At 40.5% G+C, this 26,059-nt stretch overlaps 2 protein-coding genes across 4 annotated transcripts in view; both read left to right on the plus strand.

The window, feature by feature from the left end:
- Window positions 1-21,258, plus strand: part of CC2D1A (coiled-coil and C2 domain containing 1A) — a 25,169-nt gene extending 3,911 nt beyond the window's left edge. Inside the window, exons 3-29 of one of the 3 annotated variants that reach the window (XM_072399449.1) lie at window positions 1-74; window positions 334-399; window positions 1,356-1,487; window positions 3,868-4,198; window positions 4,452-4,570; window positions 5,181-5,253; window positions 5,415-5,486; window positions 6,692-6,822; window positions 7,086-7,158; window positions 7,564-7,727; window positions 8,634-8,721; window positions 9,438-9,610; window positions 9,695-9,817; window positions 10,217-10,275; window positions 11,458-11,574; window positions 11,653-11,726; window positions 11,808-11,866; window positions 12,131-12,182; window positions 12,277-12,376; window positions 12,463-12,553; window positions 13,618-13,749; window positions 14,476-14,540; window positions 15,994-16,054; window positions 17,175-17,301; window positions 18,186-18,262; window positions 18,591-18,638; window positions 19,306-21,258. The exon at window positions 1-74 is cut by the window's left edge and continues 2 nt beyond it. In XM_072399449.1, the coding sequence (XP_072255550.1) occupies window positions 1-74; window positions 334-399; window positions 1,356-1,487; window positions 3,868-4,198; window positions 4,452-4,570; window positions 5,181-5,253; window positions 5,415-5,486; window positions 6,692-6,822; window positions 7,086-7,158; window positions 7,564-7,727; window positions 8,634-8,721; window positions 9,438-9,610; window positions 9,695-9,817; window positions 10,217-10,275; window positions 11,458-11,574; window positions 11,653-11,726; window positions 11,808-11,866; window positions 12,131-12,182; window positions 12,277-12,376; window positions 12,463-12,553; window positions 13,618-13,749; window positions 14,476-14,540; window positions 15,994-16,054; window positions 17,175-17,301; window positions 18,186-18,262; window positions 18,591-18,638; window positions 19,306-19,326 (2,702 nt within the window). In that variant the 3' untranslated portion in view covers window positions 19,327-21,258. The remainder of the gene's footprint in view (window positions 75-333; window positions 400-1,355; window positions 1,488-3,867; window positions 4,199-4,451; window positions 4,571-5,180; window positions 5,254-5,414; window positions 5,487-6,691; window positions 6,823-7,085; window positions 7,159-7,563; window positions 7,728-8,633; window positions 8,722-9,437; window positions 9,611-9,694; window positions 9,818-10,216; window positions 10,276-11,457; window positions 11,575-11,652; window positions 11,727-11,807; window positions 11,867-12,130; window positions 12,183-12,276; window positions 12,377-12,462; window positions 12,554-13,617; window positions 13,750-14,475; window positions 14,541-15,993; window positions 16,055-17,174; window positions 17,302-18,185; window positions 18,263-18,590; window positions 18,639-19,305) is intronic. The other 2 variants (XM_072399448.1, XM_072399447.1) reach the window with 2 other exon arrangements.
- Window positions 21,259-25,607: 4,349 nt separating this feature from the next.
- DCAF15 (DDB1 and CUL4 associated factor 15) overlaps window positions 25,608-26,059 on the plus strand; it is a 12,509-nt gene continuing 12,057 nt past the window's right edge. Inside the window, exon 1 of the mRNA XM_072399450.1 lies at window positions 25,608-25,769. Coding sequence (XP_072255551.1) covers window positions 25,623-25,769 — 147 coding nt within the window. The 5' untranslated portion in view covers window positions 25,608-25,622. The remainder of the gene's footprint in view (window positions 25,770-26,059) is intronic.

Consider the following 26,059-nt stretch of genomic DNA (forward strand, 5'->3'; position numbering starts at 1 on the left):
GAATGGCAGCTCTCTGCATGCAGGATGTCGACGAGGAGGTAGATGAAGATGTGGAAAACGATGAAGATTTAATGGTACAATCATAAAAGTGCAATGCTAAAAAGTTTTTATAGTAGACCTCTGCACACAGTGGCGGTATCCCTTTTGGTGACTGTAACAATAGCCCTAAGATTTTATCTTGTCTCTGGGAATTGAGATGTGAGGTTTGATTATGTCTGATTTATTGCACAGATATTTATGTAGTCAAACCACCTTCTTGGCAGCATTGTTGGGAGGCCACCATTAGTTATCACATAACTGAGAATTATATATTGATATTTTCGTATGTTACAGGCAGAGCTGAATGAAGTCTTGGGAGAGGAAGACGAGAAACCCCAGATTGTATCACCTCCTACACAGGTATGAAGTCTTCTCACACCTTGTAGTAGAAAAGAGGACACTGAATAAAATGGCAGGAATTATTTATATTACACAGTATTTATATATCGCCGACTCTACAAAGTCTATAGCACCGTGCTGCCTATTATTACACATTTGCACAGTCTTACTTTCTATTTAATGTATTTTGCTTTTACAGCAAGAGAAACCTTTTTCAACTTGTAAACTACAAATCTACATACACTTTAGATTTCTGTTGCTGGAAATGCTCTTTCTCGATCACTTCCAGCTACAGGAGAACGAAGGAGCACTGTACACACAGCACTGTTCAGTTCTGAGGAGAGTAGGACGGGGGACAGCAGGAGTAACCTTGCTGCATCCTCTGCCTTAGGAAACAATAGTCGTTGTAGCTGGTTGGTTAACAATCCGTCTAGCGGATTGATAAACAAGGTGGGGGATCACTGTACCCACACTAGTTTATCACCAGAAATGACAATTGTCTAGTGTGTGTACGTAGGTTCACTGAAGCCTAGTACCAATATCCTGAATGTATCTCAGATTAAAACAGAACTCCAGACACAACAAGGTCCTGTAATTCAACGTTTCTTCCTAATGTGGGAAATTATACAGAATTGTAATTGTACAGCTGCTCCCTTTGCTCCTCCAATGACCTACTAATGACTTCCTCACTCATAACCTCATCACACGCACAGCTCCAAGACTTTTCTAGAGCTGCCCCGACTCCCTGGAATGGTCTTCCTCTGTAATAAACTTCCTCTGTAATGACTGTAATAAAGACATATGACTATGGTTGGGACATTAGATTGTGAGCTCCTTTGAGGGACAGCTAGTGACATGACTAGGGACTTTGTACAGCGCTGTGTTATATGTTGGTACTATATAAATGTTGTGTAATAATATTACGGTGTGCAAACTATCTTGAATCCTCTTTTCACAAATATTTTCTTCTTCGCCAGACTACTTTCTCCTCAGCAGGAGGTATAGAGGGAACGCTGACAGAGCGCCTGGCCATGTACAAAGAAGCTCTGACCAATGCCAAGCAAGCAGGGGAAGGGACCAAAGCGAGGCGATATGAGAGAGGGGTTAAGGTACTTAATACCTCTCACCTAATTTTTCTTGCCTGTACTGTCTTTTATTATTTTATTTTGTAACTATAACTAACAACTTTAGTAAACTTTTTATTGTTGCTGTTTTTTGCAGATGATTCTTTATTACACAATGGGCTGCATTTATAAATCCCAGGTGTGCTAACCTTAGCGGGAACAAACTGTTATTTATAAAAACACAGTATGGTAGTGTTCCATACAGATGTGCTCTGTGCCACAATGGAGCGCCATTAAAATGAATAAAGAGGAAGGAGCAGAGCCTGGTAGACCAGGTTCCTAAGACCAGGGGTTAGGACATGTTTATTGCTTTAAAAGTAGGAGCAAGTCTAAAGGGGGGTAGGTAATTCCAGAGAGCATAGACAACTTTGAAGATGTCTTTGAGCCATGTATGAGAAGAGGTTATAAGCTTTAATAAGATGAGGTATTAATGTTCAGTTGGTAGACCTGGTTCGCAATCTGCATTCCAGTTAATCTCAAAACTTTTCAGTAGTGGCGAAGGTCTCTGTGCCAGTTATTGTGTTCCTCTGTACCAGACACCATGGGCTTGATTTAATTAACTTTAATAAACCTTATTTAAGAGTCTACTTACTTTTGGTCATATGGCGTATGCCATGAGTAGTTTGAAAGGAAGCTCACATACCACATCTGATGTCAGACTGTGGTTGTTTTTTTTGCCCCAGTAAGTGTAGCAGTTCCTATCCTATACCATGTTCAGTGGTAAAAGGAAGGGAACTGTGGACATTATGGCACGCCTTAGAGCCTAGTAGAGCACAAAAAGGTAGAAGACCGTTACCCCGCAAAGCCTGGGAATAAACCAAAAACGCATAAACCATTTTTTTACCTCTATAAAAAACATGGTTGCTTTAAAGTCTAAAAGCACTGCTTGTATATCTTAGGGTTAAATTACATCATATTTCTTGTCAAAATGTAATATTTCTTGTGTTAAGTTGTGCAAGACTTATATCGACATAGACGTTTTGACCACATACTTATGCACAAACACTCATTGCTTTCACTGCTTGGTCTGCCTTTGTGTAAAAAGCCTCTTAGGATACAAAATGTATCTAAGGTAAAAGTACAAATGCAATTACATTGTGGTAAATATGATTATTGTATTGGTGTTCATAATAATTTCTGTGTGCTCATGAAGCGTACCAGGCCCAGGCTGTACACCTTGACATCTTCTTTCTTTACTCCCTCCATTCAATTATTCGCCATCTTATTTGGCCAGCTGGGATGACGTTACTCCTTTCCTATTATTATTGTTTCCTTCCCAGCATGTGCAGCTCAGCTTTTTTATACATAAACCTGAAGCGATTAGTCAGGTAGGAGAGATTACTGCAGAAGAGGCTTCTCCTGTCCTTTTCTGTGATAAGCCTGATCATGTAATCCTATTCTACTTAAACTGTCTAAAGCAGGGATGTCAATCTCAAATACACAGAGGAACGAAATAAAAACTTATACCAAGTGCGAAGCCAAACTTGAAATTTATTGAAAAAATTGAGGAAGTTTTTCCTTCTCATTAGATATAAAATATTTTCCTATGGAAGCAAAGAGGTTTTGCTTAACATTCAATCTGGAACAGGCTTATAATAGAAAAAGAGGCCTAAGATTTTTTATTTTACTGCATGATAGAAAAATAAAAAGACCACAATAAGCTATGCAGAAGTCTTTTTGATTTTGTTTATTCTGGAGTATGACAAAACTTTAATTTTGGTGTAATCGCTTGGTTGTCAGTAGTATAGTAGGGTAAGTAGTCTTGTTTCTTCTTATTGTTTTTTCTAATTGTTTTACTTTGACAGAGTGAGCAGTGTGAAACAAAATTAATTGCTGCATTCATATGGTTTTTACATTGCATTCTCTGGCACAATTCTCTGGCTTACCTGTCAGTATAAACTCCGGGGGGGTCCACGCATAGGCTGCTGTTTAATAGACACGAGTAATGCCACTACTACAATTCCCGGCATTACTTGCGGAGGTCTATAAAATGCGGGGCCACCCGCTGGTCTGTAGACGGGAGTGATGCCAGGAATTGTAGTAGTGGCATCACTCATGTCTCTAGAACAGCAGCTTAAGATGAATTGCAGCTTACTCGCCGTTAATATGGATTGCAGTAGCGGCGGACCAGCTGCAATTCATATTAAGAATTCTTTTGGGGGCCAAAAAAAGGACGTTGCGGGCCGAGTTTGACACCCCTGGTCTAAAGTGTCGGAATCTCAAGAGTCTTCATATAGTATTTTTTTTTTTTTTTAATGGGATAAGTCATTAATAAATATGTTTATTCCAAGGAAAACTTTTAGCTAAGTGTATTTTTGTTGCACTAATAGTGATATATGCACTTTTTCTACTTTCTGTCTTCCAGACTTTAGAGGATTTGCTGCGTACCGCTAAGAAAGGTGGATCAGTGTCCCCCGATGACATCCCTCCCCCTGTGGCCGTTGGAAAGAGCGCCAGTTCCCCTGCAGCTCCGCCTGCTGCTGTTGTCACACCGGATCTTCCTGCAAAACCCACCCTCCATGCAAACAGTATACCTCCTCAACCACCGGTATCAGCCCGAGCTCCCCCTCCAGTACCTGTTAAACCTCAGAGCCTCCCACAACCTGTGACCTTGTCTTTACCGATATCATCATCCGCACCAGTCACTCCCAACAGCATCTTAGCATCCTCATCAACACCAGCCACTCCCAGTCCAGGTAAGCATAGCATTAAAATGCACCTTATTTTTTTTAAGCGCCTCATACAAAATCAAAAGCATAGTATAACTATTCAATGCAGATATATGTTTGGGATCCTCTGGGGAAATACTTTGCTGCTTTTTGGTTGTTACAGCCTGTATATTGCATTACATTTGGGTTGTTGTAGATAAAAATGCACATTTATTTTAGATGCTGTTATACCTATTATATCGTCCTCAGTGTCTCAGCCTTTTCATGCTTATTATTACAGTAGCCGATGGAAACAAAGCACGAGTATTGGATCGTCAGAGACAATATAAACTGGCGGCATTGAAGAGCAAACAAGAAGGAGATGCAGAAAGTGCCAGCAAGTATTACCGTATTGCCAAGGTAATTGTAAAACTATCAATGAGAAAGACTAAACCTCTTAACCCATTAGTGAGGCTTACAAGTTGTGGGGGGCAGGGCTTCCTTAATACCTCTGACCCAGGAAGTAAATGCATATCGCAGAACCCGGACACTTTGAATGCTACAAACCCAACGGTAGCTTTTGGCTTCTAGATAGAAAGTGATAGCACTGTCAGTTTGAGTGTGCACAGGTTAGGTAGTCTGTGTCTTTAGTAACACAAGGATAAAAAAAATGACCGGGACCGCTAACGTTCGGACAAGAGAACGCAGAGAATAAAAACCTTGCAAGGAATCTAGCCCATCCACACTCAAGAAATTATCCGCCCTAAGTTCTAGGTGTCAAGATGAATGCTCCAGCTTCTCTCTCTCCTGCTTTGGGGTCTGTCAATAACAGAGAATGGATATCACCGCCTGCTATTCATTGCACTGTGCTCATTGATAAAAGTTGTGTTGTGATATGTGGGCAGCAAAATTCCATGACATACTTTCTGTTGAATGGAGACGAAAGAGTTTACATAGTTTTGTGTGTTTGCAGTTTGTCATTTTTTTGTAGTTATAAAACTGATATTCTCCTGTTGTCTCCTTCTTGCAGTCTCTTGACCCCATGCTATCAGCGATGGATTTGGGACAGCCAGTGGACTTAAACAGCCTCCCTCCGCCACCAGGTGAGACAGAACTTTTACAACTTTTGTCAGCAGCTTATCCATGCATGCACTTTGTAAGCTCAATCTATTGTCAGTACACTGGTATAAGAAATAGTCTTTTAAATGTTGTTTTATCAGTAATGTGGCAGAATACAAGTTTGATAAAGAATTTAATTCCACAGCAGATGAGCTGCCTTCCAGTAAGCCATCAGTCCCCCAGTCTCCAGTGAGCGCAGAGTCTCCAGTGTCCTCAGGTGAGTTGCAGTTATCTCTAACTAGCACCTTCAATGTTTGCAGAAATGTCATGCTTTATGAACTTGTATCATAGCCCCAGGTTTACTGTGTTGTTTACATTTAGTGTGTATGTGTCTGCACAGTAACTACAAACAAGGAGCAAGAAAGACATTCATTCTATGTTCCTATCTTAAGTCAATTATTTCATATCCAGAAGGCACAGTGCAGTCTTATGTTGCATGGCTTTATTGTAATCATTGGCAAAATTTTGGAACTTAGCATGTGTTTTAGGAATAAAACTAACACCCTCTTCACACGCACGGCTCCAAGACTTTTTTTTAGAGCTGACACTTTGCAATGGTCTTCCTCATCCTGATCAGCTTTCTCTTACTTTCTGTTACTTTAAAAGAGCACTCAATATCCATTTTTTGCAAACTTGCTCACCCGTCTTCCTCTGTCTCTTAAAACCCTCACTACTTCCCACCACTACATATCTCCCCTCCTATTGCGTAATACTTCCCCCACCTCCTAGATTGTAAGCTCCTCGGGGCAGGGTCCTCTCCTCCTCCTGTGTCACTGTCTGTATCTCCCTGTCATTTGAAACTCCTGTTTAATATAAAGTATTGCAAAATATATTAGCACTATATAAACCCTGTTTCATAATATTATTATTTCTTCCCCCACCTCCTAGATAAGCTCTTCATTATTATTAATATTATTATTAAACAGTATTTATATAGTGCCAACATATTACGCAGCGCTGTACATAAAGGGGTTACAAATGACGGGTAAATAGGGGTTGCAAATGACTGACAGATACAGACAGTGACACAGGAGGAGAAGAGGACTCTCCCCCAAAGAGCTTACAATCTAGGAGGAGGGGGAAGCATCACACAATAGGAGGGAATTTATGGAATGGTGGGAGACAGAAGAAGACGGGTATGCAAATTTGAAAAGATGGGTTTTGAGTACTTTTTAAATGAGCAGAAAGTAGGAGCAAGCCGAATAGGATGAGGAAGACCATTCCAGAGAGTCGGGGCAGCTCTAGAAAAGTCTTGGAGCCATGCGTGTCTAGTCGGTTTATTGATTTTAAATGAAAAAACAAAACTACACAATCACAGTCTCAGAGTACAAGAGGTGATCAAACTGTTCCCCACTCTTCCAACAAATGGAGCTACCAATATTAGACATTAACCCAAACTTCTAGAACTATTTCTTATTGCAGGCCCTCCCCCACCTCCAAAGGACCTCCTGGAAGCCCTGCAGCAGCGGATGGAAAAATATCGCAGTGCAGCTGATCAGGCAAAAGGAAAGGGAGATGATCGCAAGGCACGGATGCACGAACGAATTGTGAAGGTGAGAAGACAGTTATCTAAAAATCCTTTTCACGTTTGTTTAGATCACCTCTGCATGTTTGTACGCCTTTTCAGAAAATGTTTCAATCATTGCAAATATTTTTGAATTTGCACATTTTTCAGTTGAAACAGAGAAGCATGTTAGACTGGCTTATTTAAACATGACTGGTTTGCAGTATTGCTGGGATGGTAACTTTCTTTATTCTTGGTGTTTATTCAGGAAGTCCTTCAGTTATTACATAATTCTCCTCTGTCACATTACAGCAATACCAAGATGCCATCCGTAGCCACAAAGCTGGGAAGCCAGTCAACGTAGCAGAGCTGCCGGTGCCACCAGGTCTGTATAATCAGCCTCTAATTCTGAAATGTAGAGAATAAAGTGGAGAAAAATGAGAAAAATCAGACAACATAAATAATATATATGTCTCCTTTATGACTTCATGAATTGGATACCTACATGAGTTACTTTGTTTTTGCTTATCAGTTACAGAAAAATTTTTAAGTAATTGTGCTGTATAATATTGAATACATTTGTGAATTTAAATTGTATTTCTAGCCACAAAAATATCCCTGACTTTCTGCCAGTTTGTGAAGGTTCATTTTTTCTTGTTAGCATTACTTGGTGATTTGTCAATTTTATTTTGTGTAATCACCTTTCAATTTTATTAACTCTTAAGCATATTTAATTTGGGGTAATATGAAACTTCTGCCTCTTTCTACATCATTCTTCATGTCTGTTTAGGGTTTCCTCCAATAGAGGGATCAAACGCTATACCTGCAGAGCAAAGTCTAGTTGGAGTGTTAGAGACAGCGATGAAGTTGGCCAATCAGCAGGATGGAGATGGGGATGATGATGATGATGATGATGAAGATGAGAAAGGAAAAGTTTCTTCTGTTGCACCAAAGGTTACATTTAATTTTTAATTTGGAGCTAAACTTCTGCATTGTTTTTCTTATGTCAGGGTTCTATTTCTGTCTGTGATATTACAAGGGAGATTTTCTCCTCACTTCCTGTCCCTGTGACGCCAGGAATAGAAATGTGGGTTGTGGCTGTGACTGGGATGGAGTGGCATTAAGAACAATAAATGTGAAACTTACTATTTCCCAGTCTGGTAAAAAATCAAATCCTGTCAGGAAGGCATGTTAGGAGAAATCGTACTAGGGACTGCAATGAACGACAGAGACTCCATGCCATCCTCGTGCTATCTAAATCTAAATAAAATGTTCAAATGTTTTGTCTGGCGTTGGGTTTAAAGTGGACTTTCTATGGTAAATGGAGGGTTTGCTTTTTTGGCAGCCCCACCCCTTCCCCCTACAATATGTTAGCTGATGGTTTTCAAGGGGATGACATTTACTGAAGCAACCTAAGAATGATGCTTTGCATCCTCAGCATAGCATGTTAGTTTAGAGTCTTCAGGGGTAGGCATTAACTTACACATTCATAAAATGTCTAACGTTTTTGTCAAATTGTTGCACAGATCACCAGTGTAAAAGATAACTAAGGAAACCATGTCAGGATAAAAGCAAAAATTCCACAAAATGTGCTTGTTTTACTTCCAGTGCCCCACTTTAGGACTTGGCAGTGACATTGGGGTCAGGGGATGTAATCACAATGAAAAGTGGGGGACACCGGTATCTGACATCCTGAGAAACTGATGAGGGCTGAAGTTCAGGAATGGAGAGAGATCAGGAGTGATGGGGCACCAAAGAAATACGTATATGTTCTTATTAGTGCTCCCTGCTCTTTAAATGAAAGGTGCTCTAACAGGAACCTGCTTTCTTTTCTTTCATTGTCATTGTGTTTTCTTACAGCCTGTTTCACGGCCAGGAGCATTGTCACAACCACAATCAGCAGCACCCAAGATCTCTCCTTCTAAAAGCCCCAAAATGTCCGGAAAAGGTTTGTAACTTTTTCTGCTCTTTTTCTCTGTTTTCCTTCAGTCCGTGTTTAGCTGTCACATTTTACTACTTGAAGCCATGTACTTTTATATTACTCCCTGCATCTCTTTGCTTTTATACAGCTCCCCCAGTTTATGTTTTGCTCTTTAGATTCCCATTGGGGATCCAAGATTTCCATTTTGTTTCTCCCCTCTTCTTCACTTTGAAATTCTTGGCCACACAATTCCTGTAGCTCTCCATATTAGTTTCTACTCCAACCTATTTTTGCCATAATCCTTTTTCTACTATCTCCAGTATCTGTAAAAATGTCACTGTAGGTTTTCTTTCTAATGATCCTTTACTTCCTGCATGCACTGTTCACCATATTGTTCCATAACCCTGAATGTCATGGTGATCCAATGCCTTTGCTTTTTTCTTTGTTTATGATTTGAAACAAATATTCTCATTAAGATTTTTTAATGTGCATGGTTGTTCAATGTCAGAGTCATAAATTACTATATGCAGTGACAGTCAGGCAATGGTCATTTTGCAGAAGGTGATGAACAGTGGTAAATTCTGGGTCTTTTTTGAGGATGGGGATCTTTCCTTTTTTTTTTTTTCAACCATTCGATATTGCCACTATATCTTGTCTGATGTATTTTTTTTGTCTTCCTACATTTCTTTAATCTCTCCTTTGGTTTTCTTTCCTATAATTTTTACTTCCTGAATTATATGTAGCTGAACAGCAGCTGCAGTTTCTGGAAGGAAGAAAGAAGCAGCTCATGGCGGCTGCCCTCCGTTCCAAACAACACAAGGACATAGAAGGGGCCAAGATGTACCTTCGCCAAGCCAAGGGCCTGGATCCCATGCTGGAGGCTGCACGGGGAGGACTGCCTGTGGATATTACCAAGGTAACCTAAGTTAAGGAAGAACCTGCAGTAATGTCATTTTACCTCCTCTCTGTGCAAGGGCTGACTCTTTATGTTCCATCACAGGTACCCCCTGCCCCTATCAGCCAAGCCGATTTTAGTCTAGACCCTCAGCGGAAGGGTGGTGCCTCAGCCCAGAATAGTGAGAAGTTTAATAAGCTCATGGAGCAGCTCAAGAAACAGCATGAGGTGAGTACTACTTATTGATGGGTTACTGGAATTAAAACTGAAGTAAACCTACTGATTTACCAAAAAAATTGTATTCCGATTTGGCTCTGTCACCTGACAGCCAAGCGGCAACTACTTGCAGTTTGCGGGTTCTCATACCAGGGCACTGACGGTGATTGTATATGATTGTGTGGGCTGCCTCCAGGTACTGCCAAAAGTTTAAATTGTATACAGCCCGGATGTATTTACTGCATGTGAGAGGACTTTCTGCCTGACAACAAACTGAACCAAGCTATGGATACAGGTTTACAAGTGTGACAATTAGTTTTAATCAAGCAACAGTTCCTTTATATTGACATAAGGACATCTGCATCCAATATTAAAGTCTGTTCTGATGCCTTTCCTTTTTGTTTCTTACAGATGTGTACGTCATCCTCTCAGCAATTCACTCACCTTGGGAACATCACAGAGACAGCAAAGTTAGTTCTCTTTCATCTTGTATCTGGTACATTTGAGTCACATGTTCCTTTCCTTTCCTAGTTTTCTATGTCCATCTGATGTCTCTGGTTTATTATTCATTATTATTATTAAACAGTATTTATATAGCACCAACACATTACCTAGCACTGTACATTAAAAAAGGGTTTTCAAATTACAGACAGACAGTTAAACAGGAGGAGGAGAGGACTCTTCCCCAAGGAGCTTACTTTATGTGCTCTGCTTGTTGTGTTACTTCCTTACTTTGCAAAAAACTATTTTCTCTGTTTAAAGCAAACCTGAAGTGTCCTTCAACATGGTGATGCCCGTTGATTACATTCTAAGCTAGTAGCTTTAGTTGTCAGCAAATCTTATGTTTTCTTTTAGGCACCTGTGAAGCTTCAGGTCCTGGGGGCAACTTTGGTATGCAAATCCTGACTAGTAAACCTAGGGCCAGGTAGCACCTTCTCCCCTCCCTTTCCCTCTCCTCACCCATTACATCACTGTGGGCAGCCTAGCTGGCCACTACTGACGAACAAGAGGAGGTGAAGCCAAGGTTTTACCCTGGAAACTGGTTGAAATCTATGTTTTACAACTAAGAATCAGGGGGCTCTGGAGGCACTGAACCTGTAGTGATAAGCCGGTGTCCAAACTGGCCAAACTAGGGATGCTTTACCGACATGGAAGTGAATTCAGGTTTGTTTTAAGGTTGGAGTATGTTGCTCCATGTAAGTGCCAGTTTATTAGCAATGTATACACCTGCAGTGAATATTGTTTCCTGATTCTTCTGAATACTGAAATTTCCACAATTGTCTGTGGTGTGCTGCATATCAAAGTTTCTTCCTCCATACCATATCTCATTTTTCTTTTTGCCTCTCTTCCTCCATCTCCTCTGTCTTTTTGTCCTCTTACTTCCTCTTTTTTATTACTCTTCTTCCTCTACCTCTTTAACCTTTTATTTCTTGGTCCTGACGCAGAGTGATGCACTTTTCTTTTAAATTTTTAATGCATGTGTGATGTATTGTGATTTTAAAATACACAAAATAGAGATTTTCCTTGGTGACAACAACAATTTCTCTTTTCTCCCTCTGTTCTTTTTCTTTCTCTGTCTCTTTGTCTCTCTCCTCTCCTTTTTTTCCTTCAGTAGGGATCTCAAGCCTTTATTTTCTCTCTTTTCTTTCCAGATATGAAAAATTAGCAGAGGAATGCATGAAATATATAGAGATTGTAAAGCAGGCACACACACGCGGCCTACCAGTGCCTCGCTGTCACTATGAGGAGCGGACAGTCAGCGTTGTTAAGTAAGTAAATGTGTGATACACCCATGGACATATCACAGGTAACCCAGCTGCTCTCTAACACTTGTCTGTCCCTTACAGAATCTTTCCAGACCTGACCACTTCAGATCTCATATTATACGTGTCCAAAGCTGTAAATTTACCCACAACTGCTGGTAAATATCACACGCTTATACTGCCTGTCATTTCTAATTTTGCTTTTTTCCCCCTTTCTAACATTCTGCTTTTGTTATCAGGATCGTCTCCGAGTGATATGGACATCTTTGTGAAATTTGAATTTGCCTATCCTAGTTTGGTAAGAGGTTAAAATATATAAGGGATTTATTCCACCTAAAACTGATAGTTTTCCAGCTCTTTCCAAATGCTGTGATCATGTTTGAATTGCATTTCAACCAAGAGCACTGCAGTCGGATAGAGTGCATGCATGTGGGGAGGGTCTAGCCCAGAAATCAAGAAAGTCAGAGTGTAAAATTAAAAATCAAATGGGCACATATTTGGCGGATTTAAATAAGTGTGCTATATGGAACATTTACTCACCCAGCTTGTTGCTGCATTACAGGAGGAAGCCCAGCGAGATAAAACCAATGTGATAAAGGGGACAAACTCACCAGGTATTATAGAGATGTGTTATCATATTAAATATATGATTATTGACGATGCAGTTTGTGTGACTATATTCATGTTTCTTTGTTATCCTGGCTCCAGTGTTTAAGGAGAAATTTAAGCTCCATATTAATCGCAATCACAGAGGGTTGAAGAGGGCAATACAGGCAAAAGGAATCAAATTTGAAATCATACAGAAAGGGTAAATAGGAATAAGAGCAATAAAACTCCAGGTCATATGGACTTCATTGGATATTGATAAGTTTGTATTGTTTGTCGTGCTTGTAGGGGGCTTTTTAAGTCTGATCGTGTCCTGGGTACTGCACAGCTAAAACTTGAAGCGCTGGAGAACAATTGTGAGGTCCGAGACATTCTGGAGGTAATGTGATGTTCATTTAAAGGATTAGCTGCTCTTTTGCTTCCCTACCTGTCCTATAGTGTCATGAGATCAGATTCCTCTACAGTCTCACAGGAAGAGACTTCAGAACAAACTTTTTGTAACAGAAACATGTTCTGTGGGGAAGTAAATTTCTTTTATCTGAATCCAATATTGTTAACATCAAACAGTATTTATATGCAGTACTGTAATGGGAAGGAGAGGGCTTTGCCCAGAAGAGCTTACAATCATATTCTGTAATTTCCATCACTCCTTTGTGTTCATTGTGTTTAGCAAAGTCTGTTCTGCTAATCTCCTTTTATGCCCCATTTTTGCCATTTTCATGCCCCCCCCAACTCATCCATTCTTCTCATAAGTGTCTTCTGTACTTCCTCCCCATTGTACACCCTTTTATACTCCCTGTTTTGCTACCATGCACCTTGCTGTCATCTTCTTGCTGTCTCAGTGTCCCTCCTCTAACGTCTACACTTTGCACCTCCCTGCATTGTCTACTACTTGTTGTCCTGTTCCTTATCCTGGTAATGTCCAGGATAGGAATGCACTCCTTACAGCAAACAGACCTTGTAATGAAGGAAAGGTGCTTGAAATGACAACTACGGGTGGCACAGTGCAGAACTTGTGAAAGACCTGTTTGCCAACATTTCAGGGCTGCGCAGGTCCCTTCCTCAAGGCAACATAGTGATTTTTTTTTTATGACTGTCACTATGTTGCTTTGAGTAAGGGCCCCTGCATGGCCCAAAATGTTGGCTGTTCAACGTGTTGTGACGGTGCTTTTACAATAAAGCAGGAAACCTGTACTTTGGTGTGCTGGTGACTTTGTCTTTTTTCTGCTTATCCTGTCGTTTTTATCTAGTTGCTATATTCCTCTTTGCCCTGATAATATTGTCTCTGCTTTCTCTGCTCTTCGTGGCTTCCTTTCTTCCTTACATTTTGTCTTCTCCATTCTCTTCCCATCCTTTCTCTTCCCTTTTTACATTATCTTCTTATTCATCATTGTCACAGATTGGCAATAATATCTTTGCCTTGTATTTCTTTTTTTTTTCCAGGTAATGGATGGCCGCAAACCTACTGGGGGAAAGCTGGAAGTGTGCGCCCAAATTCGTGAGCCCCTCACATCTCAGCAACTCAGCAGCACAACAGAGAAGTGGCTGGTTGTGGAACCCAACGCCCTTCCTCCAGTAATAATCCTTATATATAATTCAACACCACATTAAATCCTCCAAATACCCAGCTATATGAGTCCAATTGTGAAGATGAGTAATAATCCTAATTTCATCAAATGCTCACTGTCCATGGTGCCAGAGCACACTACAAATTCTCGACTAGTGGACTAATAGTGATCATTAGTTAAATTCCCTTGGAATGGTCCATGTTTTGAGATAGGGTTGTTTTTCGAGACAGGTTCTGACCGCTTTTGGACCCTCTAAATTCTAAAATGATTTACCAAATGCATTCCGAGCATAATTGTACTGGAAAATTCCAGGTGAGTTGCATGTAATTGAAAAAGTTAGTGCTGCATTTTCCAGGAGTACAGTGAGCCCAAATTGATGTAATGAAGGGCCCATGACTGTGTTGAATGACTCCGGACATCATTAACCTGAAAGACTAGTGGCATAGATGAAATAATGCAGGGAACAGCTACAGGTGAACATAGCAGCAAAAGCTTAGTATTCAGTTTTAATTTAAATTTTACCTACTGGGCCCTAATTAAAAGATAAAAATGGAGTTTTGCTTTAAGAAAGTTTTAAATTATCAACGGTAAGCAAAAGTGTCTTTACTGTTTATTCATAACACAAATAACTAAATGTTAAATTACAGAAGGCCTTTCATTAAAAGAGCACACATAACAAAATTGTTTTATTTGTTTTGTTTGTTTTTTCTAAATTACTACTTTCTTTTTTTAGGTGACTGTTCCAAAACCCAAACCGCCAACGCCAAATAAGTCAGGAGGCAGTAGCTCTGTATCAAAGTAAGATCTTAATAAAATGTTCCGAATAATTTAATGAAGACAATATTGCATCTATACTAGCGACATAGCTTCAAGTACAGTTACCCTGTTTCTTCCAACTCCCCTAAACTATAGTACCCATCCTCTCTCTCTCTCTCTACGCGTTTATACTTGCCGAGATCTCGATGGGTGCAGCTTAGTGTCTTTGTTGACATTCAGCATAGCAGTTGACCTTTCTACCTACTCCATAGAAGTTGGTAAGGCTGCAAAGGTGTTGCTTGATTTAAGCAAAGAAACTAAGCTGCTGAGAAACCGATGTTGTTTTATTTTTTTTGATTGTTGGAGGTGAGGGGTGGATAACTGCACATTTATCTTTTACCTTAAAGAAGATTGCTTAATATTAGTAAACATTATTTATATAGCGCCAACATATTACGCAGCGTTGTACAATAAATGAGAGTTGCAAATGACAGACAGATACAGACAGTGACACAGGGGGAGGAGAGGATCCTGCCCAGAGGAGTTTATCTATTAAAGGGATTGTCAGTGTTGACATCACATTCTCACTAGCTAGAGCTACTGCTTTTTGAGGCTTGTCTGTAATACTTGATCTAAAGTTAAAATAGTTGTGTGCTTTTATAACAACCCCATATTTGTTTTAGGTTGTTAAGCCTGCACTACAAATTTGACAGCTGGGTTGCATTATCTTTAATCAATAAGGACCAGTGTGTCACAATTCTTGTCCATTGCTTTGTTGGGTAGGGTCATGTCGTTATTCTAACCTGTGGCTAAATAAAGTGTAAGTGAGCAAGTAATATGAACTCAGGTTCTCAGGATCCTTTGGAGCCCAGAGGAAATTTTTACATACAAAAATAGTATATTCAGATTTCTTGAGGTTTATGATAATATTTTAGCTTATGGCAGGTTCACTTTAACATGCTCAAGGTTCTCTTCAACATTGTGCGCTTGTATTACTGGTGTTTCTTTTATATAAAGCAGCCTTTCTTGATCTTTTTAACATGGGAGAACCCTTAAATAACTTTCCAGTCCTGGGGAACCCCTTCTATGATTACTATATCCACAGCTCACACTACATTAGCATAGTGGTCAGTGGGAACAATGCTTCTTACATTGCTGGCCATTGAGAAGAATGTCATCCTTACACTTAAAGCATCCCGAGAGGCACACATTGCTCATTATTTAAGGAACCCCCTAGTAACCTTTGGAGGAATCTTGGTTAGGAAACACTGGAGGATCCAAGTAGAGCTAACACTCTCCTAGCCAACGCTGCTCCTTCATTTACAGTGCAAGGTGTTAGTATGGTTACCCTGTACAAAATGTTAAAATTAAAATAAACTAAAATGGAAAGTTAGGCAGCACATTTAGGGTTTGTTGGAGTTGCAATATATGTTATGTTTTGTTCTTAGGATTAGATTTACTTTATTATCTAAAATATTGTTTGGTTATGTTTCAGTGCTCCAGTTCTGCAAAGCCTGAGTGTGTTGGCTTATGAGAAAGAGAAACTGGAGAAGAAGGTAAGTGTGAGGTTGTGTGTCTGTGTCTAGGTGACCCTTAGCCAAACTTCTGTACATTTTTTTTATTATTATTATTATTAATATTAATAATAATAATAATAATTAAAAAAACAGGGTTTTTTATAGCGCCAACATATGCAATTATGTGCAATGAATAGGGGTTGCAAATGACAGACAGGTACAGACAGTGGCATAGGAGAAGGAGAGGGCTCTGCCCCGAAGAGCTTACAATCTAGGAGGTGGGAGAAGTATCACACAATAGGAGGAGAGATATGTAGTGGTGGGAAGTAGTGAGGGTTTAGAAGACAGAATAGGATGGGTAGGCAAGTTTGAAAATATGGGTTTTAAGGATTCTTTTAAAGGAGCAGCAAGCGGAATAGGATATGGAAGACCATTTCACAGAGACCATTCCAAATGTGCTTTGCTAAGAGAATGCAAGGCAACAGGTTCAAGTAAATCTCCTCTTCCCCAGAAGCACATTCTCATTTATCTTTTGCTTCACTTTCATATATATAAATTTGTAGTAAGGGGAAAAAAAGGAAGCACTCACAAAGCTTACTTTAGTCTGTTCTTTGTCAGAGCTAAGAACTTCTGCCTCTGACCCTATGGCCCTGATTTATTAAAGCTCTACAAGGCAGAGGAGAATACACTTTGATCAGTGAAGCTGGGTGATCCAGCAAACCTGGAAAGGATCTGGTCCAGGATTCAAAACATTTGCTGCGGTAAAAGAGAGCAGGGAGCGCCACCTGTTGACTAGAAAAAAAACATAAAATCTATTTTTGTGTTCCTGACAATAATAAATAATGCAAAAGAAATAATCACAATATGTTCCTATTAAAATGCCTATACACATGAGCAGGCAAGGTAGTCATTATCAAAATTACAATATAATTCATATTACATATACAAACAGATCTGACATTGTTGAAGTTAACAGGTTTTCCCTGGCCAGCCACACATACATAATAAAAAAAAAAAACCCTTCCCCCTCCAATTGTGAATCTATTTGCTCTCACAGGTTTTGTGGAGGGTCATAGGCTGCCCTCCTAGGTCTATAGGCATTTTATAACTTTTGGACTTCTTCTTTTTTTAAAACTTTTTCTACTAATGCTTCTTTCAGGTTCAAGGTTACAGGCTGCAACATCGGACTCCACCGGAGGATCTGATTGCTCACCTAAATGATGTCAGTCAGAGGGGTCAGCAGCAAGTACAGCAACTGCGTAGGGGAGGACCTGCGCTTCAAGCTGGTGAGGCCTACACTCTTAGCTGCAAATTATTATTAATATTTCACAGTATTTATATGGCACCATCATATTAGGCAAAGCAAGTGTCTCACAGTCTAATGTCCTTACCACAGTTATATGTCTTTAATGCCAATTTTGAGGGAAGACAATTAATCTACTTGCATGTTTTTAAAATGTGGGAGGAAACCAGAGTACGCAGAGGAAACGCACACAAACAAGGGGGAACCTTCAAACTCCATGCAGATAGTGTCCTGGCCAATATTCAAACCTGGGACCTAGTTCCTTGTCCAGCAGGGTCAAATCTCAGACAGGGCTTACAACACGACCTGGATTTCACTAAAGCCGAGGCAGCATCGTCAGTTTTTAACAGGAAAATAGGCAGCACAGTGGCTCAGAGATTAGAACTCTGGCCTTTGCAGCACTGGGTCTCAAGTTCTAATCCCAGCCAGGACTGCATGGAGATCTGCATGGAGTTTGCATGTTCTCCCCATGTTTATGTGGGTTTTCTCTGAGTACTCCAGTTTTTCCTCCTACATTCCAAAAACATGCATTTAGGTTAATTGGCTTCCCCCCAAAATTGACCTTAAACTGTGTTAATAACATATGACTGAGGTAGGGACATTGGATTGTGAGCCCCTTTGAGGGACAGCTAGTGACAATGGACTTCGTACAGCACTGCGTAATATGTTGGCATTATATAAATACTGTATAATAATAATAGTAATGCCTAATCTCTGGCAGATCATCTGTCTGTACAGATGATGCAAAATGTCTGATGTCTGATGCAAAATATGCAAATGAAAATGTAATGTTTTTTTGTCTGATTGTAATATCCAGATATAAATGTTAAATGAAGTATTTGGACTTCTCTCTTCTTTTATGTTTAGAATACATTCGTCAGCTGGAACGGTACTTGCAGTTCTATACTGACTCTGCCCGCCGCCTTGGTCAGGAAGGAAACCGGGTAAGAGAATATGGCAGGATTATTATTTCTTATTTTAATAATCTGGAGTTTGGTGTGTTTCCTGGTTTTTGCTTTGCCAATATTTTATGTATATTTCTGCAGTTTCATCCTATTGGGCAGCTAGGTACTTGTAAAATTTCAGCTTTTCTCTAAGGACAATACCTGGGGAGAAGTACTAGCATTGCTTTTTAAGGCACTTTATTAAATAAGGACAATCAGTTTTTCCTGATATTACATGACAGGTGTTCCTTGTTCTCTCAAATGAGCTATTGTGTCTGAGCTTTGATTGACTGATGAGCAATCATGATCTGTTTTTTTTTCCTTGTAGGATGGAGCCAAGGAGGCGTTGTACAAAAGGAATCTTGTAGGAAATGAGGTATGTACAACAAATGGCTTCACACCCTTGCACAGCAGTACCATAACTCTACCACAATGCACAGAGCAATAGACCTGTGTGTGGTCAGGTCTGGATTTAGGGGACAGCATTGGTTTGGCATGTCATGTTAAAATAAATGTGCTGCCTCCACAAATGTCTGGGATTACTAATTGGTAGTGCAAGTGAGGACTGAATATATGGTGAACTCAATCAATGATGAAAAGGTTATTGGTGAACACCACTGGTATCCTATGTGATCCATTTCAGACCCTTCTATATTAGAGCAGATTGATAATCATGCATTTAACAGATGGGGTTCATCAATTTATTTGATGTCAGTCCTGTGTTTCTTAGGAAATTTGCAGAATTTGCAATATGCATGGAAGATATTGGGACTGAAATTGTAGTTGTACATTGGCACGTAAAGATATTTTTCAGATTTTGTTTAACATATAAATAAATTATGGATTTATGTGATTTCATTAGGAAAAGTGCCTTAAACGTCCTTGTTAATATATTCTAAAGTTATTGTTACAGTTCATTTGGATGTGGCACCGATAAATTATATATATCTTCAACAAAGAAACTGTGAAATAGAAATGGGTATAAGGCGTACAATCCCAAGATACTTGATAATTTTTTCATATTCATTCTTTTTTCTCTGCAGCTGCAGAAAATGACCAGATGAAGATAATTCCAGATGCTGGATGTATTGTTTACATGCCCTTCTCCTTCAGAGACGGGGCCCAGTGCCTTATCACTCCCATACAAATATAACCCTCTGCATGGAGCCTGACACCATTGTCCCTGATTGTCGGCAGGCTAAGTCAGAGGCAGAAAATGGTTTTCCTTTTCATCTCTTACTCCCTGTAAAAGAGGTTGTCTGCTTATCATGCTACACAGGACAGCCAAAGATTGATGTGTATGTCCAGGCATTGCACAAATCTACCCCCAAATCTCTCTGTAACCCCTCTAGAATAAATCCTTACCATACTTTGCTGCTGGAAACTCAGATCCTGTAGATGCATGCAGGCCTCCAGAACTACATCTCCCAAGAGCACTTTTTCTTTACACAGCTTGTGAGAAGATTCTTAGAAATCAAGACAGCAACTTTTTTTTTCTGAGATATGAATCAATGTATGCATGTGGAGTCAAATTGAGAGCAGTTAGGGGACTGGCGGAGTTCTATAGTCCAGCCTGACAACACTGGATTTAAGAGGTGCTGTGTTAGCCTAAACAGGATTTTAGGAGCCGCCTAGATGCTAACAGGTTACCAGGTATTTTTCTGCATTTGCAGAATTTTTATTGGGAAATGTGCATGCCTACAAGTGTACTGAATATGATTTTTTTTTATCCTGCCCAGACATACACTTTAACTGTTAGAGCAGCCTGGAGGCCATTTTAAGGTGGAGTTGCATTACAACAAAATGGTTGAGCAGCTCCAAGATTTGGACATGTATTTACACATAATCATATCCGGATCTAAGAAGAGCTACCCCTTGCATTCGGTCATCATCACCCTACTTTCTGTCCAAAGATGGAACACTCCTTTAATGGGGAAGCACCCTGATATGCTGTAATCTCTCCAAGCTCTTTTTTCTCTCTGATGTGTGTAGATTGCAGGCTGACTTAAACACTAAGTGAATGTTCACACCGAGCATCTGGCAGGAGTTCAGCTGCGTTGAAACCACCAGCCCTAATATTTATCTAACCTTGGCTTACACAAAGGGCAACTAGTACCCGCTAAGGCTAGATATTTTAAAGGCTGGAGATTAGGGAGCGGCTGAACACCTTTTACGTACGTGGCTTGTGTGAACACCCCCTGAGATAAGTAATCTGAAGAAATGTAGAAACATAAAAACTAAGAACAACCAATCTGATTAATCTAAAGTTTGATTATTGGTGCCTATAGGCAAGGCTTGACAAATCCAGGCACCGGGTCTCTGTGACACCTGTTGTGTTCCCCCGAACTGCTGGCATTTTGGAACAATTCCTTTTTTTTCCCATTGTGCCTGTGGTGGCCTTGGGCGGCAGGGATTAACTGTGGGGTCAGTGGATTATATCATCAATCACTTAATATTAAATGCAATTAGGAGATTGAGAAAATTATTCCCCCTGCTTGCAGCAGACTGATGGCATTATCTCAATCAAGGCTTTGTATAGATTGATGGCTTTGTAATGAAATGAGGGCATTTTTAATATGACGGGACGGAAATTTACAGTTACAGGAATTTACCGCCAAAATATTGGCTACTTTGCTTGACCAAAAAGGGACTACATGACTTGGGGATTACAGTGACCTGGTGCCCTGTAATTGTCAAACCTTAGACATTCCATTAATTCTACTTATCATGACAATCACATCCATCAACTCCCCCAATTTCTGCCCCCCTATTTACTAATGCACTAGCACAAAGGCCAGCAGTGAGTATGAGTATGTGTGTGTCCTATTGATAAATGCTGCTGTATACTATGGTTTGCTGGATCTGTATCCTAACACTACATATATGTGTACATTTATTGTCCGTCATTCTCATTATCATGTGGGGTTCTAATATGGATTATTCTGTCGTAAATCATCTCTTATGCTCTGTGTCCAATTAAAAACAATGGAATGGTTGGACAGTAGTCATTTCATGTTCATCGTCATGTATCTGTCTATATTTGTCTTTGTGGTGGTATTCCACGTAATACCTTTTTATTTTTGTAGTTTCTGTTTTGTGTTTGCAGTGTGTCCTATTGGGAGATTAACTGTCACTTCCTGTCCAGGTGTTAGACATGGCAAGGATTGATGGGGATGGCACTCAAAATAGAAATGGAGACAACAAAAGCACATTTATTTTAAGCTGAACTCCAAGCAGTTATTAAAAAGAATATATGTATTTTGAAATGCTACTTATTATTCTCAAACAGGATTTATATAGCGCCTACATACTACACAGCGCTGTACATTTAATTGGGGTTTCAAATGACAAACACATACAGACCATGACACAGGAGGAGGAGAGGACCCTGGCCAGAGCTTACTTAGAGACCATCCAGATCCCTTGGCATTGGCATTGTGGTGTGCAGGAGACCCCTAATCTAGTGATGTGGATGTGTCTGCACCAGCTGGTCATGTACTGCCCTCCTAAATCCTAAGAGGACCCCTTTACTAGCTGACCAATAGGAAGTATCCAGGTCACGCAGACAAGGACAATGACACCTGGGTATCCTTTTTTTTTTATATATATATATATATATATATATATATATATAAACGGCGCATTATATACACACTAGTGCATGCGCATTATATACTTACTAGTGCATACACTATGGTGTGAACCAGTCCTTATGAGAGCTGCAAATGGAGAGATAACTTCAAAGTCAGGGCTAGCAATTTGAAAAATGATCTCAGTATAGAAATGAATTATGCAATAAGCAATTGATGATTTTTTTGGCATTTTTCTGGTCCCCTGTGATTTTAGGTTTTCTTGGCCTTATTACCGGTGTGTTTCAATGGTACTAAACTCCACACACATAACTTGGTACGACCCTACTAGATGAAAAATATCTGACCCCGCATAGTACTTGTGGGTCATATAGCTAAAAAATATTACATTTCTGTGAGCATACAAAACAGGAAATATAATAAAAGAACCTCTGATGTTTTTTCAGCCAGGACACGTTTTGAATCTTTGTTTTCCTGCCAGTGATTTTTCATGACTTGAAGTCTGTTCATGTCAGCTGTTTATTTTGAATTGGTTGCAGTTTACATACAAACTTGTAAATGTCAGTGTAGAGGTCATCTGTATGTTTAAAGTAGATTTAAACCCAGTCACCCACTTTGGGATCTTTAGGATCTGTTTATAAAGCAGTGAATCTGACATTCAGTAAAACATTTCCGGGTGGAGAATCAATATTACTAATGAGGATTCTTCACCCAGGCGGTTTCAGTGAAAGTTCGATTCACTTCTTGATCAACAGAGCTTTTTATGTTATTCTAAAAGTTGCAATACCTGGTGATTGCTGCCATGGCAGCCCTTGGACTTCCTGTCTCTGGTCACTCTCCAGTGATGTCACGCTGTCACAGTGGTGACTACTGGCTCAAGCTTGGTCCACTCTTGTCACTCTCAGCAAGATGGCCCATAACACTGATATTTAGCAGATGGTGGAGCCGGTTAATGTAGATAAAAGGTGGCCGGAGCAGATCACCTGCATGAGATGCAAGAGAAAAAGGGTGAAAACTGTTTTTGGTGGCAATAGATTTAGAAATGTCATCCACTAAGATTTTAGATCTGCTTGAAGCATGAATTGTTTATTGAATGCTGAGCTATATTCAGATTTCTGTTTTCAGGTAAAGCAGACTGGTAAGCATAGAAAGCAGCAAAGCACAAACACTGTACTGCACTACTAACCAGGGAGCAGGGCCTAGATATGGCATGAACAAATATGGCTGCTTTATGTAACTAGGTTAAAGAGTTTAACAAGTGAGCCTGTCCTTCATAATACCCCCACCAACCTAAAAGCAGAGTGGTAAATACTTACCTTTCTCCATGTCCCAGTGATCATTGGTGTATGGCCCTAAACAGGGCTATGCAATCCTTTCTCCAAAAATGTCCTGTTGCCTTTTAGTGTGCCAGCAGCAGCCGCGTCCATCCATCCAGAAAAATTCCACTTATCCATAGAATAATGATGGGCACCTGGCAGGGAGATTTCCAGATGCCAGGCCAGGTGAGACCTCATAGTCACTGGAATGGAAGAAGAGAAATTAAGTAGGGCTGAGGGTGGATTAAGTAAAGAGATCAATAAAAACAGTACATGATTATTAACATTAGATAACGTTATGGCCCAGGTCCAGCAATGCTTTATTTTGTTTTGGAGTAGAAAGTGTTACAAATGATCAGGTTTTTATTCCTGTCTCTAAAGGGGAGACGTTCCTTCACTTCCTGCTAGGACAGGAAGTAATAGAAAATCTCTCATTACCCCTTTACATATGTCAGTCCTGTAATACCCCGATGTTTTGTGGTGCGTTACTGTGCCGGCCAACATGTTTGTTGTATTAAGCAACGCATAGAAAAGTATATTTTCATAGGCATTTATTATTATCATCATTATTGGACTCTGGGAAAAGGAGTTACCAGGTCATAACTTTAGTTGCCCCAATATTAAATATGCCACAACTAACGACAGGAAATCGTGGTGCGTATGTGTGTTAAGTGTTGCAGTGACAGATTATGGCGGATGTGTCTTCTACTCTGCACAAAGGAGCGTCTTTGTGTGTGTAAACCCAGTAGGCCCAACTGGTTCCCACGGCGGCGGCTCCCTTAAAATTGTATGTGTGAGTGTGAGGTGCAGCATGTCTGTTCTACCTCAGCTGCGCAGTGTTGTACATGCATGTAGATATGTGTCATGCATGTACGGCGAGCACAGCATGTAAAGGAAATGTGTATATAATGATGATACTAAACATTATGCAGAACTAAAGTGCACCATTACCTGCACCTGTCAAGGTGGCCATTTTGTCAGCTGAATGAGGCCTATCCAGTAGTAAGGAGCCAGAGCCATTGCTGTAACATGAGGCAGCGCTGACCAATAGAAAATGCTTTATTGGAATTCCCACTTTGACATTCAAAATGGCTGCCCTGGGTGGCATGGGCCTTGTAAACACTATGCACTCTAAAATTATGGTAGAAGTTTCCGATGTCACTATATAAACTGACCGTTCAATAAAGATAATAAACGTATAATGTTGTGTCTTCCTGAATTTTACAACCCTAACCATGTGTTGTCTTATTATTATTACACAATATTCATATAGTGCCATCAAGGAGCTCACAATCTAATGTCTCTACCATATTCATATGTCAATGTAGGAGGAAGCCAACTTACCTAACTGCATGTTTTTGGGATGTGGGAGGAAACCGGAGTACCCGGAGGAAACCCACACAGACACAGGGAGAACCTGCAAACTCCATGCAGATAGTGTCCTGGCTGGGAATTGAACCAGGGACCTAGGGTTGCAAAGGCTGTGGTGCTACCCCCTGAGCCACCATGCTGTCTTATCAACAATGGGGACTACTGTGGTAAAAACAATGGCATTGTCCATAGCAACCAATAAGATTTTAACTTAGATTTTCAAAATGGAGGATGGAATCTGGTTGTTTGGGTGAAGGGCATTTCTATATGCAAAACTGAAAAATATGAGGTGCCTGGCATTACTGCTGATGCTTTAACACTTCTAATTGGCTGAACAGCAGCAGAATATTCTCATGCACCAAAAGTGGCAGCAGTAGCCTGATGACGCCAGCTGATTGGAGGTACCTGCAGACTGCACTGGATGAACGACCTACCAAAAAGTCGTTGGACCATGTGACATGAGAATCTTGTAAGCAAAATAATAAAGAGGCCCTGTCACCGAACCGAAAAGTTGCAGGTAAATGTATAAAAATGCTCATGTCTTTTACATTCCTGCTTGCAGCATTTTTCTTTATCATTATTGTTCATTATTTGCAATTTAGAGTTCTCCAAGAATCAATGCACATCATAGCTTCTTTCTCTTAAAGGAAAACATAAATAATACTGTCTGTGCAGGCCCAGCTCCTCCCCACCTCATTTTATGTAGCAGGGGAATACTATTGAGGAAGTTGAGTTTTTATCCTGCAAACTGCCAATTCTTGGTGCAACATGATGCGGCACAAATACTGACAGATGGGGCATCCTGTAACGTGGGTTTATATTTTGGCTTTATTAATAGGCACCATTATTTATTACACAATCACTGTCTTCTATTTAGCTAAATTACTTGGCTTTTACTTGTGGGGGTTCTGTGTTGTCCTGTCATTGGCACTGTTGAAGTATGAGACCAGCACACATGCGCGCACACACGCAATTTACAGTGCAAACAGCAACTCATGTGCAAGCGCTGTGATTGTATGTGCGCGCGCCGCGGGAACTTTAATTTCTCCTCCAGCCAATCAGGGCGCGGGGGAGCTTCGAGCTATGACGTCGCAGGAAAGAGGGGCGGGATTAGTTGCCGGAAGCGAAGGCACCGGCGGGGAAATGGCGCCGAGCTCGAAATCGGACCGGGGCTCCAGTCGGAAATGGGGCCCTCGGGACCATATTATCAGACAGCTGGACCGGGTCAAGGTACCTCAGTGGGCGGTTCGCGGAGGGTATGGGGCTGGGCAGAGGGGGCATTATGACTTGTCATGACTGGAGGTAGGAGCATTACATCGGTGTGTTGGGTCTGGCTATAGCAGTGCGGCCTACAGAGCATAGAGGAGACTGACAGAGCCTGGGGGGAGCTGGGGTATTAATATAGGAAGGAATAGGGCTGGGGAGGGGTAATAAGGAGGAGGAGGGCCTTCAGTGTTGTAAGGGGGGTGCTGGAGTGTAATAAGGATGGGGAGGAGGGGGTGGAGCGTAATAAGGGTGGG

Source organism: Pyxicephalus adspersus, chromosome 2 (genome assembly GCF_032062135.1).
Source record: "Pyxicephalus adspersus chromosome 2, UCB_Pads_2.0, whole genome shotgun sequence".
Classification (NCBI taxonomy): Eukaryota; Metazoa; Chordata; class Amphibia; order Anura; family Pyxicephalidae; genus Pyxicephalus; species Pyxicephalus adspersus.